The sequence below is a fragment of the Emydura macquarii genome, unplaced genomic scaffold (genome assembly GCF_026122565.2).
Source record: "Emydura macquarii macquarii isolate MOO-44397 ecotype Brisbane River unplaced genomic scaffold, CSIRO-AGI_Emac_v2 contig_3348, whole genome shotgun sequence".
NCBI lineage: Eukaryota > Metazoa > Chordata > Testudines > Chelidae > Emydura > Emydura macquarii.
The window spans coordinates 7,920,043-7,945,525 of NW_027133485.1; the positions used below are offsets into that span (position 1 = coordinate 7,920,043).

The following is a 25,483-nucleotide window of genomic DNA, read 5'->3' on the forward strand; positions in this document are numbered from 1 at the left end:
TGCTGAGCATGTGATGACGCTCATACACCTGACAAGGGCGGGCGCATGCGCGGTGTGACAGGCGGTTGCTCTGGGTGAACTCTGACGCATTCGGTCTTCTCCATCCGGGTGACGGGTCCCGAAAGTTGTTTGTTTACGGCGTTGAGGGGGAGGCAGCGGGTCTCCGCTGAGAAGGAAGAGACCGCGCGCCGCCAGCCAACGGCTGCACCTCCTTCCTGCCCGCGCGCTGCGGTAAGTGGGGGCCGCTGGGCGCTCAACCCTGCTCTGCAGACAGCCCCACAGACCTGGGCCCCCAGAGAGGCAACAGCTTTCTCGCCATTGGCTTCTCTGGGGACTGTGTTGCTGGTCATTGGCTACCTGACGGGGACAAGCAGTTGGTTGCCCCATGTCATTAGTATTGACCCGTGGTGGGGGGGAGGGAGATATGTCTCTGGCCTCCTCATCCTATTGGCCACCACAGGGGCCATGGCGCCAGCCGTTAGTCCCCCATGCAGGCAGTGGTGGGCACACCAAGTGGGGACCACACTGCTGTCCCCAGACACTGGCATGTTGCACTATCATCCATTGGCTACATGCGGATGGACACAGGGTCTGCTGGGGCAGCTGTCCAGCATTGACACTGGGGTGACTCTACATTAATGGGGGGGGGAGGGTTGTCATTGTGGCTCAGTGCTTTGTGGCCATGAGCCAGGACCTGAGGTCACTGCCACCTCTCCCCAGCTGTGCAGGGGAAGGTGAGGAGGGCCAGGCCCTACCGCAGCTGCAGAAGGATGCCGAGACCACTGTCTAGAGACGCACACAGTCTAGCTGCAGTTCCTAAAGTGATGGACATCCAGGGGGTGCGGAAAGCTTCATGCTGCAGGCTGTGCTTGGGATTAATGTATTTCCTGGCTAGTGAACAAAGGAAGCTGAGGCACGGTCATCGCTCAGAAAAACATCACTTGTCACTGATAATCTGCCCAATTGATAATCCCAAGTAATTGCTGATAACCGGCCCATCCAATAGCTAAGAATGTGTGGCAAGCCACCTCTCACTGTCTATGAGCCCCTGTCTGCTATCAGTCAAGGGACAGGACTAAATATAACAGTGTTAGTATTGGTAGATGGTCTCCTGTCAATGGGTAAGGATTTGGGATCCATGCTAAATTTTGTCAGCTGTCTCTGATATTGTTAATTATTAGATGTTAACCTGACTGCAAACCCTTGAGGGAGTAGACTGGTCTGCCATCTGTTGGTTTCCTTCTTAGAGACCCCTGAGAGCAATTTTGAGCAGTTGCTGTTTTGCCCTTAAGGAGGTCTCTGGAGTGGGTCTCCACACAGGTACACTTTTTTCTCCTGCCTTGTTCCATGTGTGTATAGGACCATTGTCATGGTTAGTGAGAAGACTGTTTTCAACATGCTGATGATTTCTAGCTCTTTTAACAATCTTCATAATATTTATAGCATCTCCATGTCATATTGCAGTTGTTTCATAGCAGTATGAAAAGATGCTTTTTGGGAGGGGAAAACAATACAAATTGCTTCCTCTTTTAGTTTTTCAGAGAACTGAAAAATGTCTGGATTTCTTGAGAGCATGAGATGTTCAGAGTGTGTTGACTGGGGAGAAAAGCGCAATACCATTGCATCAATTGCTGCTGGTGTGCTGGTGTGTATAATTAACCCTTTTTTATATTACATATGCAACAAGTCAGTACTGTACTGAAAATCACTGCTTAGAATACAAAAGGAACAATGTATTAGCACACATTGTGAATGTATTACACTGGCAGCTCATCTTGGATATTGTGTGGTTGTTTTCAAATAAGTTATCCTGAAGAAGATTAGTTTACTTAGGAAGTGGTGTACAGGACCAAATAATGTTACAGTCCTGTGAAGATCAAGGCTAAAATTCAGTTTGGTCTAATCAACATATGTATGACCATGCTATAACACCATCAGACAGTATAAAACACAATTTTTTGGTAGTTCTTGGTACTGTAGAAAGCCCTAAGAACTGATCAGTTAGCACATTTATGCCATATCACAATTTGCCTGGTCTTCAAGTCACTGCTATGTCTCATCTCATCCTTTATTCTACCCCGTGCAAGGAATTGTTGGTGCACCACAGAGCTAGTTTACAGCAGGGCTTCATTTAAGTGGAGAATAGGTCCATTAACAGATGTTAATCAGTATAGGCAGGGATTCCTGTTTGCCAAAGGCTGGGAATGGCCAACGGGATGGATCACTTGATTACCTGTTCTATTCATTTTCTCTGAAGCACCTGGCATTGGCCACTGTCAGAAGACAGGATACTGGGCTAGATTGTACATCTGATATATCCAACTACACCACATTTAAAATGATCTTTCTGTAGAAATTGCAAGCATGTGCTAGTTTAGTTTTCTCAGTTTCTTCCATTTTAGTGCTTTATGTATAAGATGACCCCCACTGACTTCAATGAAAACTAAAGTGGCCCAATATTGTTTTCATATAGGGTACCAATGTTAATTTTTGCTAGACAGTGTTGCAGTGATGTTGCATGTGATCATGTCTGTATTTTAAGTTGTTGTATTTTAAATAGTTTTTTACAGGCTGGTGGATTATCATAGATGCAGCTGTTAAATATCCTCGTATGGAAGACTTCAACCATTCATACCACGCTTGTGGAGTTATAGCCACTATTGCATTTCTAATGTAGGTGTAATTTTTTTTTATCAGTACAACATACTTTATAGAACTTGAATCACATAGTTAATTTTTTTTTAAATATTATTCCAAACTGCCACAGTTCTATTTTATAGCCATAGGCTTCCATTCAACAGTTAAATGAACTTTATTTCTGCTGTGTTGAGGGGTGGGGGTTGTTATAGACTACAGTGTGGAGTATTTTATAGCCATTTCAAGTGACTTAGGCCACAAATCAACACTGAGAACCACATAGAAGGACCCATGTTTTCACATGGAACCCTGTTGACTTCCATGCTTCACTGGCACAGAGGCCTACCTATGTGTTTTTCAGCACATGATTTGGGTCTTAGATTGATATTCAAACCAAAGGCAACTAGGACCTGGGTTAAAAGCCAAGTTATCAACTAACTGTCTCCAATAATTGACATATTCTCACTTAAAATAAGTTCCTACTGGGAATCTATTTTTTTAAAAATCCTTTTTTTTTTTTTTAAATGGTGGGGCTTTCTTTATTGTGTAGATCTAATTATTCTTAGTTCATACTTTGAAAAATGCTTTAATTCTTTTTCCAGATTTGAGTTGCTAACTTAACTATACCCTCCTTTTCAGAGCAACAGGTGGAGAAAATATTTATAAAGTAATAAGATGTCACCATTTTCATACATGAAAGTAGAAGAAATTACTCAGAAGTGTGAATTTACTGTATAGTTTCACCTGTATTTGTCAATGGTATTCTGTTTTATTCATGCAGGATCAATGCAGTATCCAATGGACAAGTCCGTGGTGACAGTTACAGTGAAGGCTGTCTTGGGCAAACAGGTGAAAATGTTATAAACAGCATTATATATAGAGCTATAGCTGTATAGTCTGTCCTGTAATTCAGTGCACTGATGTAGTTTAATTTATAATGCAAATATAAAAATGTGACATTTGTATGTTTCTTCTTGTGCTACTGGTAATCATTTTTACCAGGTGTAAATTTTAGTGAATGTATTTCTTGAGATACATGAGAACAACTAGCCTTTTTACAAGATTCTGTTAAATCAGTCCTCTTGGTTTTCACAACTGGTTTTGTCTGTCACTCACATAATTGTATCTTTACCACACAGTTTGCAAGAATGATTAACAGTGTTTGGTTTCATTCTTCGGCCAGCTGAAGCAATCCAATAATCATTTATAACCAAACATTAATTATTTTGGCTCCTGTGTACAAATTAATAATTGGCTATTATTTTCCAAATGGTCACTATATAACTGACTCCTGCTGCCTAGGACTTTAGTGTAAGTTTGCCTTGGTGTCCAAATTAAAATATTCTCGGTGCTATAAAAAGTTACTTTAACATTCTGTATATGCATTGGGCCTAGGCATCACTGACCAAATATTTCCTATGGAAGGGAGCACAGCACTCATATAATATGAGTGCCTGCAGCCCTTGAGATGCAATAACGGCTTCAGTGTGATTCCACTGCTACTCTACAGCCTGCAGGGAGGATTCCATTACATCACCAACCCTTGGTTACTAAGACCTGTCTGGCACAAAGCCTGTTTGCTCAGATTGTGCACTGGTAGGAGTATCTTGCCATTCTAGTTTTATTTTAGAGATGAATAGCTTTTTGAAATGTAAATGGTAATAATTTATGCTGCCTCATGCATGAGAGCAGAGAGGATTGTCTGCAACGTCTCTTTTAATATGGATGTAAGATGTGTATTTGTATATTGTACACAATGCTAGTCCCAGTCTTGAAAGATATGGTATATTGTATAAAGAGTTTTGAAACAAGCAGACCAAAAGGCACATAATATATGTGTGTGTATTTTTAAGGTGCTCGCATCTGGCTGTTCATTGGTTTTATGATGGCTTTTGGCTCTCTGATTGCTTCCATGTGGATCCTCTTTGGAGGCTATGTTGTTAAAGGTAAGATACAATACAGATCTGAACATCCCATTTTGATGGTTTACTGTAATAATATTTTAAATGGCTATTGAATGAGTGAGGGACTTCTTTCAAGATCAGCTCCAAGAAGGTCTGTTTTTAATATTTTTGATGTTCTAAGCAAACTAACTGGAACAGGCCCCATCCCATACTATTTGTACTTTATCCTTTTTCTGTCTTCTCTGTTCTTGTCCTTCGTCTGTTTCTCTTTGTCTGTATTTATCCTATTCTGCTTTTCTCTTTTCTGTATTCCTTTCTTCCAGCAACTCTATTTCTCTTCTTTTCCCACTCAACTTTTCTCAGTGGTAATATTTTAGGAGATAACCTTTTCAAAGTGTCTGTTACTGTTAATCTATCTTCTGTGTCACAAATACTCCAGTTGGCATCATTAAGAACTGAGGGCATGTCTACACTGGTGTAGTCATGCTAGTGTAACTCCCTATGTGGACTCGTATTCTGGTGTAAGAGTGGCTTTTTCCAGTATAGCTTAAACCACTTCCATAGTTACATAAACAAAACTAAACAAGGTACTCTTTTGCCAGAATAGGAGTGTCTGCACAGGGAATTGTACCAGTATAATTATCGTAGTTGGAAATTTACACTTTACTTTATATTGGTATAACTTCTCACATAGACAAGCTTTGAGAAACCTGAGGGAATTGGAAAACAATACTGTTCAGTCTTATATGGAGAAAATACCATTTTATAAAATTTAAACAAATAAAACCATGAGCCAGCTCCAGGCAGGAATAGCAGAGGTAAAGATAATGCCAAACTTCAGCATCACAGTAGTTAGAGTAAGAACAGGTGAGTGATATTTTGTTAAAAGAGAACCTTTACGTTCTCTTCTGCTCTGGTGTTAGTCACCCCTCTGCTCCTGAAGCATTTAGGCTGGGATTTCCGAAGGAGCCTAGGGGAGTTAGCTAGTCAACTCCCTTAAGTATGATTGAAAACTCAGCCTTAAGCTAAAAAACCATCCCCAACACTTTTGGTTCTGTCATATGTTTGTTTATTGTACTGACTTATTTCTCTAAGGTATTTGAGGTAGAGACAATGTTATTTGTTCAGCACAGTGCAATTTTTTTATGCCACTGTATACATTTAAGGTGCTGTATAATCAGTTATAGTCCCATGGGATCATTGAATTTGTGATCTATGGTTTGGACTAGAAAGCGAGGTGTATCCGAGCTGGTAAACTAAATGTTTTTTCTGAACAGAAGGCTATTGTATATCTTGTGTGAAGTTGCCAGTGGGTTGGACCTTATGCTTTCTATTCTGTTGCACGCAACTGACGGATGGTAGGTGGAGGGAGGTTCATCCTGTTAGAAGAGATAGAAATGGCTATACAGCGACAAAATTCCATGAGATAATAGGAAACCTGCCTAAGTGAGACAGTGCACTGAAACAATGCCCAAAAGACCACACTGTACTCAGTTAGCTTGGCTATGGAGTCATGTTCATCCTACTACTATTAAGCTATAAAATGTTCTCTACACCTTTTTTCAGCTATTTTTTCCAGGTATTAGCAATGTTAACTGAAGCATTGTAATTTTACAATCCTTATTGATTTTCCCCCATGTAGATTTCTTTTCCTGTTAGTTTGCATCATCTAGTTTGCATTTAGTAGCGTTCAGTTCTGATTAATGCTTTCCTATCAAACTCAATTAGTTCCTTAAAGTTATTTGGCAAAACAGAAGCCAAGTCTTTCCCAACATGCATTTTCCTGCACGGAACTGATAATCTTTACAAACATGATGCTGGAGTTTAATGTTTCTGAAATATCAGAAAGAGAAACAGGATATTGTTGAGAAACTAGAGTTCTGAAAAATCTGATGGAAATTCTCTTCTTTTGTCAGAAAAACCACTAGTATACCCAGGAATAGCTGTCTTTTTCCAGAATGCATTTATCTTTTTTGGGTAAGCCTCTTTTCCTTTGTTTATCCCTTATCCTTTTAAACCAGTGGTTTTCAAACTGGGGTATGCAAGCTCTTGTCAGGGGGTACGTGAGAAAAATCCTGTAATGGCAGACAACTCATTCTTTTATTGGCCTTGGTAATTTAATTAAACTTTTAATCTCCATTCAATTAAAACTGCAGATGCATTTTTGTACGTTTCCTTTCTGGTGTGTGACTCCGAATTAGAGGTTTTCAAACAGTGGGGCACATCCCCCATGGAAGAACATTCGGGAGGGCAAGCAGCAATGCCAGGCCCACACAGCTGTTGAGGTGGCACTCCCTCCACAACCGCTGCCACCACCCTGAACATTCCTCTGCGCCCCACTAGGAAGATGTACCCCATAGTTTGAAAACCTGCAAGCTGTTTTTCTAAATGGAAGGCAGAAATCTGGAGGGTAAAGTCATTGGACCCTGCATGGCCCCCACCCCCTACCCGTCACCTCTGTCTCAGGTGGGGGTATGCAGTAGACTACATTATTTGGAAAGGGTACACAGCCTAAAACATTTGAAAATCACCATTCTAAAATATAGTTTTAATGGCTCACATTGAACATTAAGTATAATTAATCCATTTGTAATTGCCTTTCACTGTTATTTCTAATACATCCCTCCAGTGAAGTCAGTGGGGTTTCACAGCGTCAGGACTCATTTACTGACTACTAAAGTTTATTTTATCTGCAATGTTATCTCCCAAGACTTGGGATTCTGAGCTTGCTTCCCTTGAAGTTGATGGTCCTTGTATTCTGTGCAACTAAGCTTATGTATTTATGCCTGTTTGTTTTATTTTAAACAGAGGACTGGTCTTTAAATTTGGTCGCACTGAAGACTTGTGGCAGTGAATCAGCCATCTGATTTCTTACTGCACACTCCTGACCTTTTTTTTCTGTAATATGATTTTGTAAATGGTAACTCTTGAATTATTTGAGGATAAAAACTAAGGATTAAAATCGTGAGGCAATAAAATTTACATTTTCTGTTCTGTTTAAAATAACTTTTTTTTACTCTTCTTGGCTGTTGATTTTAAATGTCGTATCCTGTTTGACTGAAATGTAAAACTAATAGGGAAAGTAACAATGGAAGACATGTATGGTATGTTTGTTACAAATAAATAGCCTAAAGGAATAATAGATCTGTTTAACCAAGCGTTCTGCATTGTATTTAAGGTCAAACTGCAATTAAAAGTACTTCAAAACAATTTTAATACAGAAAATACCATATTGTAATAAATAAATATGATATTGAACAATATAAACATATCCTGGATTTCAGAACTCTGTGGCATTTTTTCACAAAGTACGCTACACTGCTTCCCTGGGAAGGAACTGGAGAATTTTGTCTCAAACTGATGGACCATTTCTGTGGTTCTGAGATGGTCAATACAAACTGGATGATCAGTACAGACTGGAGTGTAGCTGTAAGTGCAATGTAACCCCTATCTCTCCAGCTATGCTTTGTTTTCCTACACCCTGGAACTATGGACTACATGTAGAGTTTTTATTCCATGACTTCTCAACTCCTAGCTCAAGTGATAATGCATGTGGATATGCAAGCAGCCCTTTGCCCTTCAGCATGTAAGTTTAGGACTATTGATTGAGCAATGGAGAAAGACATCTACATATTTAGGGTCCTGCAAGATGCTGAGAATTCTGGCCCAAGTCCGACAAGGCACTCAAGCATCTGCTTAACGTGAACCTCAGTGAGATTACCTGAGTTTAAATATATGCACATGTTGAAGAGTTTTGCTGGATCAGGACCTGAGTGCTCAGCACTGGGAGAATCAAAACCTTTACATGCAGGTTTATTTTTTGACTTTCAAAATAAGAATTACAAATATCTTCATTAAAATCTGAAAGCATTTTAAAGGATAAGCTTATCAAAGCTGGATGGATACAAATATCTGTTGTGTGTAACAAAGAAAATGTTGAAGGCGAGACTTTTATCAAAGCAGGAAAACTGAATGAACTATTTTATCTGTGACTTTATATACTGTATCATTTAATAAGAATTGAAAGCAGCCTAAGGCAATAGTTTCTTCATTTTGAAATTCAGGAGTGATAGTTAACTTTTTATTTCCTTCCCTTCCAATTAGTTGCCTGTAGCAGAGAATAGGAAGTGGCTTCCTCATCTTGGTCTAATCTTCTCTAATTTGGGGCCCTCTGTTCAAAATCCATAAGCCAAATGGGGAAACTGTGAATGGAAAAATATTTCTGTAACATAACATATTACTAAAAAAAAATTCAAAAGCTTCATAAACAAATGTGTAACCATATTCTAACCAACTCTTCTTTAGGATTCAGAGTCAGGACAGTACTTAAGCACATGCTTAAAGTTAGTCATATGTTTAGGTGCTCTGAATAAGGATCAAGTTAAGCATATGCTTAAGTGTTTTCCTTATTTAATGCCTAAATGCATATAGGACCTGACCCTGCTCTCATTGAACCCTGTGGGAATTCTGCCCATAAGGAAAGATTACAATTTTCAAAGCCACCTAGGCTATTTGGACACCCAATTTCCTTAGGAGCTCTGAAATTCTATCCAAACTCAGAATATATTTATAATGTCCTGTCTCAAAAGGGTTAATCCATTTAGATCAGGACATTCAAGAACTATCATAATATATGGTTATTCTTTGTATTATTTTAGCACCATACCAAGATCAGGGCTTCATGGGGGCATGGGCTATACATACACACCAAATTAGTTTTAAAGTGAAGCTTACCTTCCAATAAGCTTGGTCATCAAAGTATTTTGATGCAGGCAGTGTCTTCCAGAGTTTGAAGGTTAAAATGAAACCTGTGTTTAAAAATGATTGTAGATAGTGTGTTTATTAGCCACATATCAATATAATAAAGAGGTAAGTATGAAATCAGAATCAAAGCCAGGCCCCCCCATTAATCTTTCCAGTGTAGAAATCTTTCATTTCTGCAGAGGGGAATTATGTCAGATAAAAACATCACCACTTGTCTTATTTTTAAAAGCTTCTGAACCCCTTTATGGTGCTAATCACTAGACTCAAGTATATTGGCAAAATAGAATTATCTGGATTGTCATCCAACCTTCCTGCTATGGACCTAACCAAAACCTTGGGCTAGAAACCAGCCCACAAGCTTTGGAGATACTCAGGTCTGGATCTGAAGATGGGGTTCACATGCACTTCTATACATGACGTATCTACTTCAGAATAATTTGATACATAGTTCCAAACACTCTAGAAAGATTTCCTAATCCAATACAAATTATCGTAAAAGGTACTCCAGATTATTTTTCGCTCTTTAGCACAAGGAGGTGAGACAATGTTTCCCACAAGCAATATATTTGATCCTAAATTCATTGTGGCTTAGGCAGCAGATGCTTTAAGCTTGACACAATTTGGGGAGTAAACAATATTTACAGAAAAGCCAGCTATTATTTTCTCTCTGTAGGATTAGCTGAATCACTTCCCCAGTCTTCAATCATGTTCAAACAGCAAAAGTATGAGATTGAAAGCAGAGCATGTAAAAATATTTTAGGCCCCAATCTTTCAAACTGATTCATCTGAGCCAACCCTACACTCATGCAGAGCCCCTTTGAATTTCAGGAGGCCTCAATAGGGGCAGAAGGATCTGCCTGTAGGAGTGGGGCCTTAATTATTAAAAATTAACACTTATGTATTAAAGACAGGTGAACAGCCTGCCAGATTTTCAGGATAAACTAAATAATTAACTTTTCATATGAAAAACTATCCACACACATTAAGCAAACAGGCTTATATGCACTGTTAATTTGAGAGTTCAGATGTAAACACCCAGCTCATTAAATGATTGGATCAACACCAAATGTTTGTTTATTTTTGCTGTTTATTTTTTTCCATGTCTTTCCCTCAGGTGAAGTAGATACTTACAAGTCTCCTTAATTACCCAACCTCTTAATTACATTTGAGTGAACACAGGAGTTACAGATTAATTATAGGCTGAAACATTCATTTTAGAGAACAGTATTTCACAGAGTCTAATATGCAGTTTCTTTCACTGAACTGAAACAGGAGCAAATAGCTGTAGAAAATATTACAACTGCTATAATTCCACAAGAGAGAGAAATGATACAGATGACCAGATCCTCAACTGGTGTAAAGTCTGCTATTGCCTTCGGGGAAGCTATGCTGATTTACAGCAGCTGAGGATCTTCCCCAGTGAGTGGAAAACAGTCTCAACATCTTTTTTCTGTCAATAAGGCAATATTCCACATATGAAGATTTCCTCCTATCTGAAACCTGGAGGTTGCTGTTGAAGCATCAGTTAAAAATAACCTGGGGAACGATGCTGTGGCCATGATGAACGTACCCCTTTCTCCAATGCTGCACTGAAAGAAGCCTCGTCACTATTTCCTACAGCTTTTCCTACAGTAGCAAGTCATCTACCTACATGTATATTTTTAGTGCACCAGTCACCACAGTATCTAGGTGCCAAGAGATGCAATAAACCAGGGACCACTGATGTGACAGCTGATGTAATACAATCGCATAGCACTTGCTCTTGAAAAGATCAGAAAGAAGCTATTGCAGAGAGCTTTCCCATACTGACCTGTAATGAAACCTGTTCCCAAACCTATAGCAGTGGTCAACGAGAAAGAGGCAACTTCAGTCAAGGCTAGATAACCCAGGCTGAAAATGAAAAACAAAAAACTTTCACACCAAGCAAGGTACTGCAGTGAAAATTATTTCTAGGATTTTTGCCACTTACAGATTCTGAGTTACACATTAAGGTTATGCGTGTATCTGTTTGAATATCTGTATCATCACAACTTTTCACTAACTGAAGAACCACATCATTCAGATTTATTTTTAGTCATTACATTATTGTACAGCTGCATTTGAAAGTTTCAACACATCCTACTGGACCAAAGACTAATACAGAATCCTAAGGCCACACTTTACCCTTAGATACATGCTTGCAAAGCCCAGCAACTTCAATGGCAGTTGAGTGTGTACATTAAAGGGCAGAATTTGATTCATATAGAGCCCCAGTCCTGCAACTTGATCTACCTACACAGAGCCCTAATGAAGTCAGTGGATTCCATGAAGGAATCAAGGTCTTTCTGAATAGATCAATTGCGGATCAGATCTAAAAGAGCTATTGGGACATTTAGTCCTTCCCTCATTTCTCCTGTTAGTGCAGAATGATCCACCAAGTACATTCTCCAGGGCTCTGTCCTGTCTAGTTTTGCTCCCGAGTTGTCACCCTCTCTTCTGATGTGGGTCTACTACAATGCAGTGACATCCTGATCCTGAGAGGTGCTGAGCACCCACAGATATATATTACTGCTAAAAAAATATTTTGTCTTTTACTGCTAGTTTTAATATGTAAGATTCCCTGACACTTGCAGTGAAAATCAAGTCGCCATTTGGAAGGAGCCACATCCCCTCATACCGCTTCGATGGCTTCCTGTCTTTAGCAATTTAAAGGTGCTCAGGGCTCCCTTTCAGATCCCAGTTCTGTCTCAATTCCACCTACATCTCTGCTCTCATTTCCTCCATCTCACATGGCTGCTCCCCCAATGCATTCTACATCTCCCATTTAGCAATCCAGCACTAAAAATTCATTTTGATGGCCTGATCCAAAGCCCACTGAAGTCAATGAGAGGCCTTCCATTGACTTTAATGGGCTTTGGATCTGGTCCTAGATTGGTATCAAGGGGGTTAATCTAAATTGGGCATGCAGAGCTATTTGCATGCTGTACGTGTGTTCTAAAACTCAGTTCTAGCACAATACGTTAATGATGAGCTGAACATGATACTAAAAAGGATCAACCTACCTTGATAAACTGGCCCACTTGAATATTATGAAGAGAATGACATTGACTATTGCTCCAAGCAATCCAGGCAAGCCAAAGGTGTAATGGACGCCACAGGTATCGTGAATCTTGAGCACCGGATTCAAATATGTCTGGGGAGGGAAATGTTTAATAAATACAGAGATGAATGTATTTACTGAGCAGGAAAGTTCTTCAGCCACACATCCTGAAATAGAGTGCAGGTCTCCTCACTCCCAGTGCCATACTCTAGGCAACAGAACCCAGGAGTCCTGGCTGAAAACTCTCTACATGTGCTATTTCTTAGTGTGTACAATCTAACGCAAATATGTATAACAGGATGTTGGGTTTTGGATATTACCTGTAAACAGAGAGATCCCAGCACTGCGACCATGCTGGCAAGGAGACCCAAAATCATGGCAATCCAAGGACATGGAATAATGGGAGCTGAGAAACCAAGAGCAACCCCGCCTGCTAGTGTTGCACGGTGGATATGGATCTGTGGATTAACATAATAAAAGTCAATTCATGCACACAGTGATATTGCACCCACTGGGTGAAATTCACCCTGGTACCACGCAACACCTATGCGCCACTTAAGCCCTATTTTGAGGGCTTAAGTGGGATCTAACTGGAGTATAACTGGCCCTCTGCATAGGGGTGAATTTCACCCTTACAGCACTGTAGGCATTTAACATCTTCAGTGCTCTTTGCTTGGGGACTAGAGATCAACATCACATTGAGAGCTAGTGTTGTTTTAACTTAGTTGTTTTACTTTCAGTGTATTGCTGAAGAGACTGACAAAAACATGTCTCAGCAAAGCAACCTTTGTTCTCCTCTTACCATCCTGAATTTTCCGTTCCTGCTGCTCCAGGCTGACAGTGCAAAAGCAGCCACACCACTAGCAGCGACGGCGTAGTAAGTGTTGTAGATTGCATTCTGCTTTTGCATCACATCCGTGATTAGCACAGAGTTGAAGCTTGGCCAGAACATCCACAGAAAGAGAATGCCTTGTAGACAGAGAAGCAGTCATCATTAGAATGTTCACAAACCCAGTGGGCCCATCCTATGCGGTTTCTGCTGGCAGGTTCTAACTCACATATAGTGCATCCACTGCAATGCCCACATTGTGAACCAACTGATGGATTTCCATCATTCTGACAGCCTCTAACGCTCACTACGTTTGGAGCCTCCCCAGCTGTCCTACAGGGTAGCCATGGTATAAACCCATAGCCAGAAGGGTCACTTAGTTGGGCCTGATCCTTCAAAGAGTCAAAAGCCTCCTGAGAAGAGCTGAGGTCTCTCAATGCAGGAGATACTCATTATCTTTCATGGTCAGATCCTTAAGCATCAGCTTTGTAATATTTGTGCTCCCTGGAAACCCAGATTCAAATCTCAATGGGAACGACTCTGCCTTTCATCCCTAGGAAATATATTTGTGCAGCATGCAATTTACTATGCGTGGTCCTTTCAGATGAGAACTTTAAAACCAACACCCTGTCTGCTTTGCATGGGCATTAGGGGCCTGGCTTCTGAAGTACTTCGTAACCACAACTACAGTGAAGTCCATGAGAGCAGGGAGCATTCAGCATCTCTGAACACAAGGCCTGAAAGAGTCCAGGCCCTCACTGAAACAGGAATTTGCTCTGTTGTTCTTGGCCAAAATCTCCAAGTCCTCTTACTGTTGTAGAGCACGCTGGTTACACACCTCACATGCACTGACCAAAATAAAGAAGCTCAGAACATGGATACATTCAGAATGTCTTTCACGGAGGGGTATCAGAACACCAGCACAACTGATACTAGCTGGATCCCTTCCTGATAGGTTCAGCAGAGATGCTGAGGACTACTTGAACTCCCCTCTGCCTCCAATGGTGGTTCTTCTTGGGTCAAACTTGCACTGCTGCTTTATCTGCTTGGTGGATAAACAGGGTCTCTGTCTTGTTTTATATAAAAGACGAGGCTTTTTTTTTTTTTTTAAACATCCACCACTCTGGTAAGTGGATTTCGTAGAGCCATTAGCATTCCTGTTAGACTGCTGGGCCCATATGCTGTAACAATTCCATGGCCACATAGACTTTCCAGTAAATAGTGAGGCTAGATGTTGGTCCTTCTGCTCCAGTAACTACTCCTGCTGGAATTCTGCGCCACTGTGTAATTCAGAATTTGTGCAGAATGAATGTTCCCCACAAAATCTGATTCTTCCCCGCAGAAGTTGTGAATTCTCCCCAACATTCCCACCCTCGCCTGGCACGGGGGCTGTCAGCAGGAGTGTGATTATATTGTGTTACTTTGACAAAATATTCAGAATTTTAAAATATGGTGTGCAGAATTTTTAAATTTTGGGGCTGAATTCCCTCAGGAATAAATAACAGAGGCCCCAATCACCAGCATATAGGGCTTTTACCCTCTGTGGGCCAGTCACTAGAGGACAACATAACCTCTTTCTGACGGTCATACATGTGCAGATCTGAATTCATCCAGTAGAGGGCAGCAGGTGCAATCACACTAGTTAATATATTGACCATTTCAGTGCACAGCTCCCAGGAGCTTTGTATCCACACTGGACCATTTAGCTGTAGGGATATAGGCTGTATTAAAGATAATCAATGGTTTATCTTCTCTTCCCCCACCTCTATTGCAGGGGACTCCAAGGCAGACTCAATAGTTAATGTTCTACTGTGTGCTAGAATTACATAGTTAATTCCCTGTGCTAGTCACTTCATAGCAAAACTTCAAGTGCTCTCATTAAAATCAATAACTAAAATCACAGGTTTCCAGGGTGCAAAATGTCACCATAAAAACATGCTGGTTAGTCACTGCTCCTAGCAACACTGACAGCAGTCACCTGTGCATGAGCTCGAGTCTCAACTGTTGAGGCTCTTTAAAGTCCGTCAATGCTTTTGCTGATGACGTTAGGCCCTCCAGCCTGTGGAAAGACTGACAGGATGATCCCATGTTGCACAGACAGGATTTCAGGGGCAGTGACCTTGTTATGCTCTGAAAAACCAACAGGCTTCCCAACAAAATGATATTATCTAACCAGATCATGTTCCAAGCCGCTTCTTTTCCATAAACACAGTGTAATTTCCATTATATCTTCCATCGGCATATCCCTTGGGAATCTGACATAAGCTGCACTTATCACTAAGTTCATCTCTACTGAGACCGCCTGATCTAATCTCTTTATAGTCAGGACACATTTCTTTCATTTTCTTTAGCAGGGCTGTCAGTTGCAGGATGACATTTTGCCCTTAATCTTGACCCCTGGAACCCTCCCCTTGCACAAGCAACAAGGCAGATGATGGTTGCAGTTTGTTACAGTCTGTGCTTTGAGCATCCTCCTAAAAAGCACATTTGGGATGCTGTCAATCACCCACTGGCAACTAACATTTTGAGTCAAGTGGATGCATTATCTTATCTCACATCCCAGTACTCTATTTCTCAGAGACAACAGGTGCTGGGGCACTTATAATTTGCTGCAGTCTGCATGCAAAAGACTGGCAAGGTTATCTCTGAAGAGAAGTCAGCAGAGACTAGGCAACAATATCACCCTTATGTCCATTTGCACGATGAAATACCTGGAGTCTTGCTCAATGTTGCTATTGGATATTCTGGGTCCAAAGGGTCCCAAGTTCTCCCGTACCAACTATTTATCCCTTCTCCTCCCTCTCTCATTCCCTTGGTCTCTCTTCCCATTTGTACCCTTTCCCACTTTTCTGTTCTCCAGGCAACAGTAAATAATTTAATTGTTTAGAGGGATATTACACCCTCAAGGTTTTCCCCTCCATTCCCCCCATGCTCCCCTAGGTGGCGATACTCCTATAATTTACCTATGGAACTCACAACTGCAGGAGATTAGTTAATATTTCTACAGTGCTTTGAATACATAAAGTGCCATATTATTACAGAAGCAAATGACGTGTTTGAAATTCACCCATGTGCTGCACACAACCTAGAAGGCTTATTTCCCACTTAAGCTCCATTTTGAATGCTTGAGTGAAACTCAAGTGGCGTACAGGTCTTGTGCAGGGTTGAATTTCATCCATATATAAATAAGAATCACATCTGCAGAAATACTATCAAGGATAAAGATGATCTTCATGCTTCAGGGTATAAATTAGCCACCAGCTGAGGCTCAGGAAGAAACAAACATCCTTTTCCAGCATGGTGCAACATTGCACAATAGGAGGTTTTACATCTTTCTCAGAAGGATCAAGCACTGGTCACTGTCAATAGCCAAGACACAGGACAAGTGGTCAGCCTGGTGTTTCCCAGTATGGCAATTCATGGTGTCTGGCAGGAGTGGGGGCTGGAAAGAAGAATCCAGATTGTGAATCTCTCTTATTCCCATTGGCCACGCAATTACTTGCAAGACTAATCCCAGTGATTGCAATGAGGCTATTCTTAGGAGTTGCAAGTGTTCATAATCCGGCCCTGAATTTCCAGGGGGACCCAGGCACTGGTAGCCTTTATCCCCCCTTTGGACACATTATGAAATTGCTTGCTTGGTCATTCATTTGTGAGTGTCTGCACTACCTCAGGGTTGCTTTCAGGAATTATTCATGAAGACGTAATTACTTTGGATAGCGAGCACTTGGGGGTAGCGAGCTGGCACTAAAATTATAATGAAGATTTAACAGCGTCTTGATGAGTTAGATTAAAATACCAATTGCTTTGAATTATACAGCAGAGCAAGAGCTCTAGGGACTCGGCAAGATGAGCATTTAATTTTTCCTTTTTTACATTGGATGAAGGCTGCCAGGTTTCATTAGACATGTGCCAATGAGCCCTGGTGAGGTTCCAGCAAACACCCAGAATCAGCCCCTCCCACTGACAGTAGATCTTGGCAAATACAACCAAAAGCAGAGCAAGGAGACTGAGCAATCTAACAATGCCCTCTACTGGGATCCGAGGAGACAGATGGAAAAGACCTAATAAATCGTTCACTCCATTCAGGCAGGACATAGCTCCCTATAAAGGATTCAGGCACTCACATGCCACAGGAATAGTTTAGATAAGTATTCACTTGATTTTAGCAACAGAAATCAATGCCGCTGTTTCAATATTGTTTCTTTTTTACTATTAAATTAATGTATTGCTGGCATAAGGTGCCAAATTGACAGACCTGGAAATTTACGTTCTCTGTGTGGACAAGAGCACAGCCCAGATCACGGCTGCACCAGTTTTGTAATATAAGTCAAAATAATATGGAAACGAATATCATTTCTTTAAAAAAAGGAAGAAAAAACCCATGGACCTCCCATGCCACAGCCCACTTACAACACACATGCAAAACAGTCAGGGTATGTTTTCCCCCCACCCTTTACCTGCTTGTTCTCTTTTGATTGTTAGTTCTTTGGGCAGGAACTGTGTCTTTGTATATGTTTATACAGCACCTAGCACAATGCGGGCTTTTATCCTGCTTGGGGCCTCTGGGCCCTACTGCAATACAAATAATAATGACACTGTTCCTGCCAATATGGTTAAATCAGTGCAAAAGGGCCACCTCTAGCAGTGAGAGAACAGTTTAGCTGCCTTGGTCTTCCTGCTGAGACTACCAAGAAGGGACCTATTGCAGGGTTGGTTTACATGATGGAGCCATCAGATTATGAACAGGGTTGAGACCCACCAACTCATTGCCATCTGAGGACAACAACTTTTGGTCACTGGACTGTATTCAGACCTTCAAATTTGCAGTGAAAGGTTCTATGCCCCATTCCCAATCCCCAAAGTCATTCAACCCACTGCCCACCATCGTCTGAGAAGTTCAAGGAAATGCCTTACCCAGCATTGAAAACAAAGCAGATATCGGGTTAGACTTTTCCTTTTCAACCCTTTCATTCCGTGAAGAATGGTAGAGCCACCAGGAGGCTGCCAAGCCAAAGTAGGTTCCAAATATGTGAACGTGCATCAAGCTCGTGTGTTCCTCAACCTGCAAGCAACAAAGATATTCCATTCCTGGGTATCAAGGTGCCATGGGGTTCCCTTGCTGTGTGCAGAGACTTCTAGCACAGTTAATTATAGGGTCCTCTATAGGCACCATCTCAAGTATAACATTCATGAGCATTCTGGCTCATGCATCAGTGCACCTAGTAGTTTTTGCAGCTCACAGAAAGACATGGTCCCCGCCCCAAGGAATCTACAGTCTAATACAAACAAATAAAAGATGCTGGTAACAGTTCTAGTGCAAGGAGAGGTGTAGATACCTTCAGGCTGGAGAAACGCTTCCCAGAAGAAGTTGGTTTGAAGGAAGACGGGCTTGGTGGATGGGGTGTAAAAGGCTAAAAGGTAAAAAGCATGGTGGGCAGCGTGAATGAGGAAGCAAAGTGGACAATTTATTATTATTATTACTACTATTTATTTGATGGGTTAAGGAAACAAAGGAAGGGCTAGGCAGGAACCTACAAAGAGAGTAAGAGGGGGACATGTAAGTTGGGCAGAGCCTTGAGGTGAGGACAAGGAGCTGTAACTTAATGCAAAAGGGAAGAGGCAACTGAAGTGACTGGAGGAAGGGGGTGGATATGATCAGAGCAGCAAGAAAGGAAGCGGTAGCATTGGCTAGAATAGAGAGGAGAAGAGGTGAGGTGCAGCAAGCCAGAGAGAAGGTGTAAACAGAGTGAGACAGAAGTGGAATCTCCAGCCACATGCCCTTCCCCATGCAAAATTCCTGTTCATTTCGGTGGCAGCTGCACGCATGCAATGACTGTCAGTATAGCGTCAGTGTCAGACCAGCAAAGGGGAATGTTTCCAAAGGAAAACAAAGGTTTGTTTAAACCTTCCAAAGCCTTTTCCCACGCATACGGAAATGTGGTTACTCTACCTTCAGGAATTTTACATTGATCCATCTGCTTGTACTGAAAGCTGCCACTTCCACCATTGCCATCCAAATCAACTGAATCGGGTTAGCCTTGCCCAGAAGAGCTCCAGCTGAGATTAATACAGCGGTTACACTTATAACGGCCTTTAATATGCTTTAAAAAAAAACAAGAAAAGAAAGAAGGAAAAACTTCATTGTGAAACTAATTGAACCAAAAAAAGTCATTAATAGTCAGCACTGTTCCAGACATTCATTGCGGAATTCTCACGCATGTGAGGTAGATTCCCATTTTACAGCTGGGCAAACCATGACAAGGAGAGGTTTTAAGGGCAACATTTGCAAAAGTGGCCTCCGATTTTGGGTGCCCAGCATGAGATACTTTGCACCCAATTTTCAAAAGTACTAAGCACACAACTCTTACTGAAATCACCAGAAGTGGCAGGTGCTCAGCACCACTAAACACCAACCCCCTGGTGCCTCAAGCTGAGCACTCAAGAACTGAGATGCCCTAAATCAGAAGTCACTTCTGGAAAATGTGGCGTTAGGGACTTGCTGAAAGCCACAGAGGGAGGTAATGTCAGAGCTAGGATTGGAGCTCTGGAATTCCTGGCTCCCAATCCTGTGCCCTGATCACTGGATCACACCATTCTCGCTGCATAAGACATTCTGAGGTTCTCACTGTCCTCACACACACGATTTCCTTCCCTTTCACCCCTTTTCAAAAGGCTGTCCACCACTGTGCCCTCCTTGCAGTTTTAGCCAAGGAAGCCAGGGCACAGAACGTTGATGACTCTGACACACTAATTTATAGACAAGTTCTGGGCTGGTCTTGACTTTTATGATATTCTGGAACTTCAATTAGCTACTTCTCCTGCCTCTTGCCACGAGAAAGAACATGCTGAAAAATCCTAAAATTGTCCCTACAAAGGGAAAGGTTTTGTCTCCCTTCTGATGGGAAAACAACCTAAGAGGATATTGCTCCATAGTTGCGGTCAGTTTTCTCGTGTGTGCAGCATACACAGCTGGGGCAGGAGATGATTTTTACTTAAGGAAAGATAATGCTTATGAAAGGTTCTGGCCTGACAGCTCTGGAGACCAGACTCGTCCGTCTATCAACCCAGACAGCAGCAGCAAAAGCTTCTCTGACACCACCCTGCTAATGTGTCTTAACCCTGACCAGTGGAGGTCACCTCTAGGGGTGAAAAGAGAGTTCAGACTCCCTGGCCTTGATCTCTGCTGGGTCTGCCAATGTGGGGATGATTTACGTGAATGTGGACTCTTCTTTGAGACCACCAATCTCATTTCACATGGGGACCGCAAAATGACCATCACATGAAAACAACTTCAGTCGCTACAGACCAAGGCTAGATCTGCACCAACAGTAGAGATGGGTGGGAAACTGTTTTCCCATTCTGCAAATATTTTCAAGAGTTCAAAAACTTGTCTTCTCTCAAATTGGGACAAAAATTAATCAAAACATTTCATTCTGATAGTTTTGAAATATTTTTGTTTCGATTGCAACCTTTTTTTCTTTTAACCTTTTTCAGTCTAATTAACTTGAATTTTTAAATGAAAAAAAGTCATTTCAAAACAAAAAACTGATTGTGCTGCTGGGTAAATATACCAAAAAACAGCAAAAACTATCCTTAACCACAGCATCAGAGATGCTCCATTCTGAGTAAACGAACCATTCTAGGATGTGTGAATTACCTGTGCAGACTGATTTTCACTTCTCCTTCTGAGAAACTAAACAAAAATCCTTCCACAAGCACAGCCCACTGGACTCCAAGTAAAGCAATTAGCAGGTTGAATCCAATGCTGCTAAATCCGTATCTTTTCAAGAAGGCCAGGAGGAAGCCAAATCCAAAAATCACCATGACGTTGACATCTTGAAATGCTGCATGGCAGAGGACACCAAGAAATAAGTCGAGTTATCAGTGCAGACCAGAGCCCAGGTTAACATCTCAGCTGCGATTAATAAACCTGCTGACAATTCATAACGGTCTCAAAGAGTTATCCTTAACATCTGATATGCATTATGGTGAAAAGGGAGGGTGATGCGAGACTATGCTGGACTGAAGTAGGGAAGGAGAGACCATAAAGCTAGGACAGGAGGGGAGATGTAAAATAAAACAGTGCTTTTCAAGAGCACTATTTTATATTAATCCATACTGCTCCCTTCTCCCCTCTGTGAGGGAGATCTTATCATCCTCATTTTCCAGATGAGGACTTGAGGCATAAGAAGGTTCAGTGTCTTACCCAAGGTCAGAAGAAGAGCTGGGAATGGAGGCTGGGAGGTGGTACAGTCTGGATGATGAGGCACTGGACTGGGAATCGGGAGTTCTGGGTTCCAGTCCTGACTCTGTCACTGACCTGCTGTGTGACGTTAGGCTTCCACTTCCCCACTCTGTGCCTCTGTTTCCCCTCTCTCTGGCTTGTCTATTTAGATTGCAAACTAAATAATTGCTCAGTGTTACAAAAATGTGAAGATGTTTATAAGCACAATGAAAGAAAGAGGCGCTGATATGTTTATGAGACCACTGGTAATTGCTTTAAAATGATCTCTTGCAGTCAGGCTGCAAAAACAAAGGACCCCATTCTGGTCTCAGTTACACCATGCTAAATCAACAGGATTGGCACAAAAACAACTGGGCCAAGATCTGTAAATAGTTTTGTCTTGCTTCATTTTGAAAACACAGACATCCACCTTTTCAAAATGGACCATTAGCCCCATTTTCACCAGCACAGGAGGACTGCTCATTCAGTTAAGCAGAACTGCTCTCTGCTGCAGCTCTGTCTGCTTAGAAATGCTTCCTTGGAACAGAGTCCCCTTATCAGGGCACAGGCAGTGTCTCTGCTCCCTGTTGATTTTAAACCCCACCTTACACATACACACACCAACCACACCCACCCAGTCCCACCCCCGCCCCAAAATCTTGCCTGAAACATCTCAAACCTGCTTTATGATATACAAATTCAAAGTGACTACTAAAAGGAGCCAAGCGTTATGCTGTAGAACTTGTAATATACCGGTGAAAGATCCTCACACAAAGCTCTGAAGCCTTGATTCTGCAGACACTTACTCACATGAGTAGGAGCCAGTGGGACTACTCCCAATGCACTGAGTTACTCAGACACAAATGTTTGCTGCATCAGGCCTTAAATTGCTCTTTCTGTGCCATTATTTTTACAGCATCCAAAAGCATTCTAGGCACTTCATAGAATAACCAGACAGACCTGGTCTCTACTCTGAGGAACTTAAGATGTCGTTTTAGATGGGACACAGTGTGATAAGGAAACAGCAGGGAGGGGAAAAAGGACTAGGGTTGCAGCAGTGTTGTAGCCGTGTTGGTCCCAGGATATTGAGAGACAAGGGGGGTGAGGTAATATCTTATTGCACCAACTTCTGTTGATGAAAGAGACGAGCTTTCAAATTACACAGAGGTCTTCTTCAGGCCTGGGAAAGGTACTCAGAGTGTCACAGCTAACAGCAGTAAGATCACATGGCACATGCATCTCACCTGGGCGGTGAATTTAACATGTTTGGGTTTTTAACTAATAGTTATTATTATTATTGACTCACTTATTGTGAATACCAGGAAGAAGTGAGTCATAAGAAAAGACTGTGAATGAGCAGAAGGTAGTAGTTTGGTGAAGTGGATGTGCCATGTCTAGGAGGTAGCATGGAAAAATGTAGAGATGGTTGGAGAAGAGAATGAACACCGAGGATGGAACCACTGGAGAAATGGAAGAGGACATAGTGTGTATCAATCTCTGCGCCCCTAAGCATGGTAGCCCCAGCATATATGCTAACAGGTACATTCTCATGTGGATGTGCAGGGTTCTGACCCAGGGGCCTAATTTTTGGGTTGCTTAGGGTTGCTTTGTACCAATATCCCAGCACACAGCCTCCCTAAAAGCAAGGATTAAAGCAAATGTACAGAGATGCAATTTTGTGGCTTTTGAGTAATTCGTATGCAAAATATTATATTAACTCAATTCAGTGCATGACTATGGGCAAGTAACATCCCTTCTCTGTTCTTCAGGTTCCCCCCATCTGTAAAATGGGAGTAATATGACTAACCTACCTACCTTACAAGGACATCATGAGGATTAATTGGTTAATATTTGTACAGCACTTTAGACAGGTTACATGCTATATATGTTTTATCATAATTGCTAATTGGTATTGTCAATAAATATAGAAAACACTTTGCAGATACAGGATTGTGTACAACACTAAATGATTAAATGCTTACAACATAGAAACACAGGTTGGTACCATAAGACAATCACCAGCATATTATTAAACAAGAAAAACAGTTACTTTTGCCAGCTACAGTACATATTTGATAACAAATAAGGCCTAACAGAGAGCCCATTATTTAATAATTTCACCTAGGAAGGGGCAGAAAACCAAGACTCAGAACAGCCCAAGATCCTTGGGGAAGGTTGGATCCAGGTTCTGAACTTCACTGCTCAGCCTCACCCCTAGCTTTATCCATTCCTACTAGCTGTCACAGTATCTCAGTCCTTAAACCTGATTCTTTGTTGCCCTGCACCTTCTGCATTCATTTACACCAGGGTTTCATCCATTCTGACTTTTTATTACTATTATTTTGTATTATCATGGTTCCAAGAGCCCCAGTCTTGGACCTGCACCCATTGTGCTAGGTGCTGTACTAACACAGAACAAGATGGTCTTTGCCCCCAAAGAGCTAACAATCTACATATAAGACAAAAGGCAACAGGTGGATACAGATTGGTGCAGGAGCAAAAGAACACAATTTAGTAGCATTTTACACCTACTTTGGCCTGGTGTAAACGACTACAGAAGGTTCAAGGCAACAGAATATTTAAAGGTTAGTACTAACATTGTATTTGCATTTACAGCTGTCATATGTACAGCACTGTACAAAACGAGCTCATATGCAACAAAATAAAAGCACACACAGAACCCTACCTTTAACCACAGGCTCGCAAACTTACCAGGATAGATTTCACGGTCTTCTGATGCACTTCGACTTTCATTTGAAAAGCAAAACGAAAATATGAGGATAAAGGCAGTTTCCAAAAAGAATATGAGCCCAGGCAGACCATATCGGAGGCTGAGAGGATATTCAGAACCCATGGTGCATTCGCTCTATCGTTAAAAATACATACACACATTAATATTTTTCTTCTATAAAAACGTTTCACCAACCTCAAACCAAAAGCAGGTGGGGGGGTGGGGAATAAAAGCTTCAATGTGATAAGAAAGCCCAAGAGGCGTTAGCAAGGAATAACTCCTTATCTAAGACTGCTCAGGAATCCAGCCTGCTGCGTCAAACCTCAGTTGAGACAAGTAGATCTGTGACCTGCAAGAGTCTGTATATTAAAATGGTAAAATTCTAGTGTGTCAGAGCCCTCTTCACGCAGTTACGCTGGAGGCTGATGGGCCTTATCCGTTAGTTGGGTTATAATTAAAGACGACATGAACCGGAAAATGGGAGTTTTGCCATTGATTTCAATGGAGCCAGGAAGTCACTTGAGGAAGGTCGTATTCTGACCCAGGGGCCTGATTTTTGGGTCTTTTAGGGTTGCTTTGTGCCAATATCCCAGCACACAGCCTCCCTAAAAGCTGGTGGATCTAGCCACTGTATGGGAATCTCTGGTGGCATAACACTACCATAGCACCTCTTATGCCACCCCCTCTCCTGGCCTCCAGTGTACGGAGAGTGCCTGCAGAAATGGGGACATGTCGGGGCATCTCTAAGCCCTGGTGATCCTCAGCTGCTGGAAGCCTTTGGCAGCTAGCATCATTTAGATCAGCCATGTGCCTCGCTATACTATACCAGGGACTGGGCCAGCACAGAACTACCCCTCGCACCAGGGGAGTATAAAGGGCTGCTTTCTGCACCCTCCCACAGCTGTGGTCTGTGGCTCCTCGGGTGCAGCTGAGACTCTGACCTCAGATCTAGATCCAAACCCCAGATCCAAATGCAATGGATCTTTTGGAAATTCAGAGTCAGTCTGGATCCATCTCTAGTTGCGGAGTGGCTTAAAGATGACTGGAGGGTGCTCAATGCCTTGCAGGTAGTCTCAGCAAAGAGCTCCTGGATTTCTAGCTCCCTTTTCATTCCTAGAGGCAGAGAGTGGTCATTAAAGGCACATTGGCAGGGCAGCATGGGAGAAGTTTGCCCTGATGTTGTTCAGGAAGTGCCCTCTCTGGGGATACATGAAGGACTTCAGGGCTCGACTGCTAAATTCACACACACACAGGTTTAAATGAAACCTTACAAAAAATATGCCATTAAAAATCTATTAGGGGAAAGATGAAA

The 25,483-nt window shown here is 41.8% G+C and overlaps 2 protein-coding genes across 3 annotated transcripts; one reads left to right on the plus strand and one right to left on the minus strand.

Moving 5' to 3' along the window:
• The first annotated feature begins 64 nt into the window (after positions 1-64).
• On the plus strand, positions 65-7,812 carry TMEM50A (transmembrane protein 50A). The gene is made up of 7 exons (XM_067533743.1): positions 65-231; positions 1,534-1,645; positions 2,561-2,673; positions 3,419-3,486; positions 4,491-4,583; positions 6,458-6,518; positions 7,350-7,812. The coding sequence occupies exons 2-7, from the start codon at positions 1,553-1,555 to the stop codon at positions 7,393-7,395; spliced, it is 474 nt and encodes a 157-aa protein (XP_067389844.1). The 5' UTR covers positions 65-231; positions 1,534-1,552; the 3' UTR covers positions 7,396-7,812.
• Positions 7,813-8,521: 709 nt separating this feature from the next.
• Positions 8,522-24,335, minus strand: RHCE (Rh blood group CcEe antigens). 2 transcript variants are annotated; one of them, XM_067533739.1, is made up of 10 exons: positions 24,153-24,335; positions 20,874-21,060; positions 19,167-19,317; positions 18,131-18,278; positions 13,187-13,353; positions 12,705-12,842; positions 12,347-12,477; positions 11,116-11,195; positions 9,276-9,349; positions 8,522-8,743 (listed from the first exon to the last, which is right to left on the minus strand). In XM_067533739.1, exons 1-10 carry the CDS (start codon positions 24,292-24,294, stop codon positions 8,717-8,719), a joined length of 1,245 nt encoding a protein of 414 aa, XP_067389840.1. In that variant the 5' UTR covers positions 24,295-24,335; the 3' UTR covers positions 8,522-8,716. The 2 variants fall into 2 exon arrangements, with proteins under 2 accessions (XP_067389840.1, XP_067389842.1); XM_067533741.1 differs by lacking the exon at positions 24,153-24,335 and adding an exon at positions 21,423-21,593.
• Positions 24,336-25,483: the final 1,148 nt, after the last annotated feature.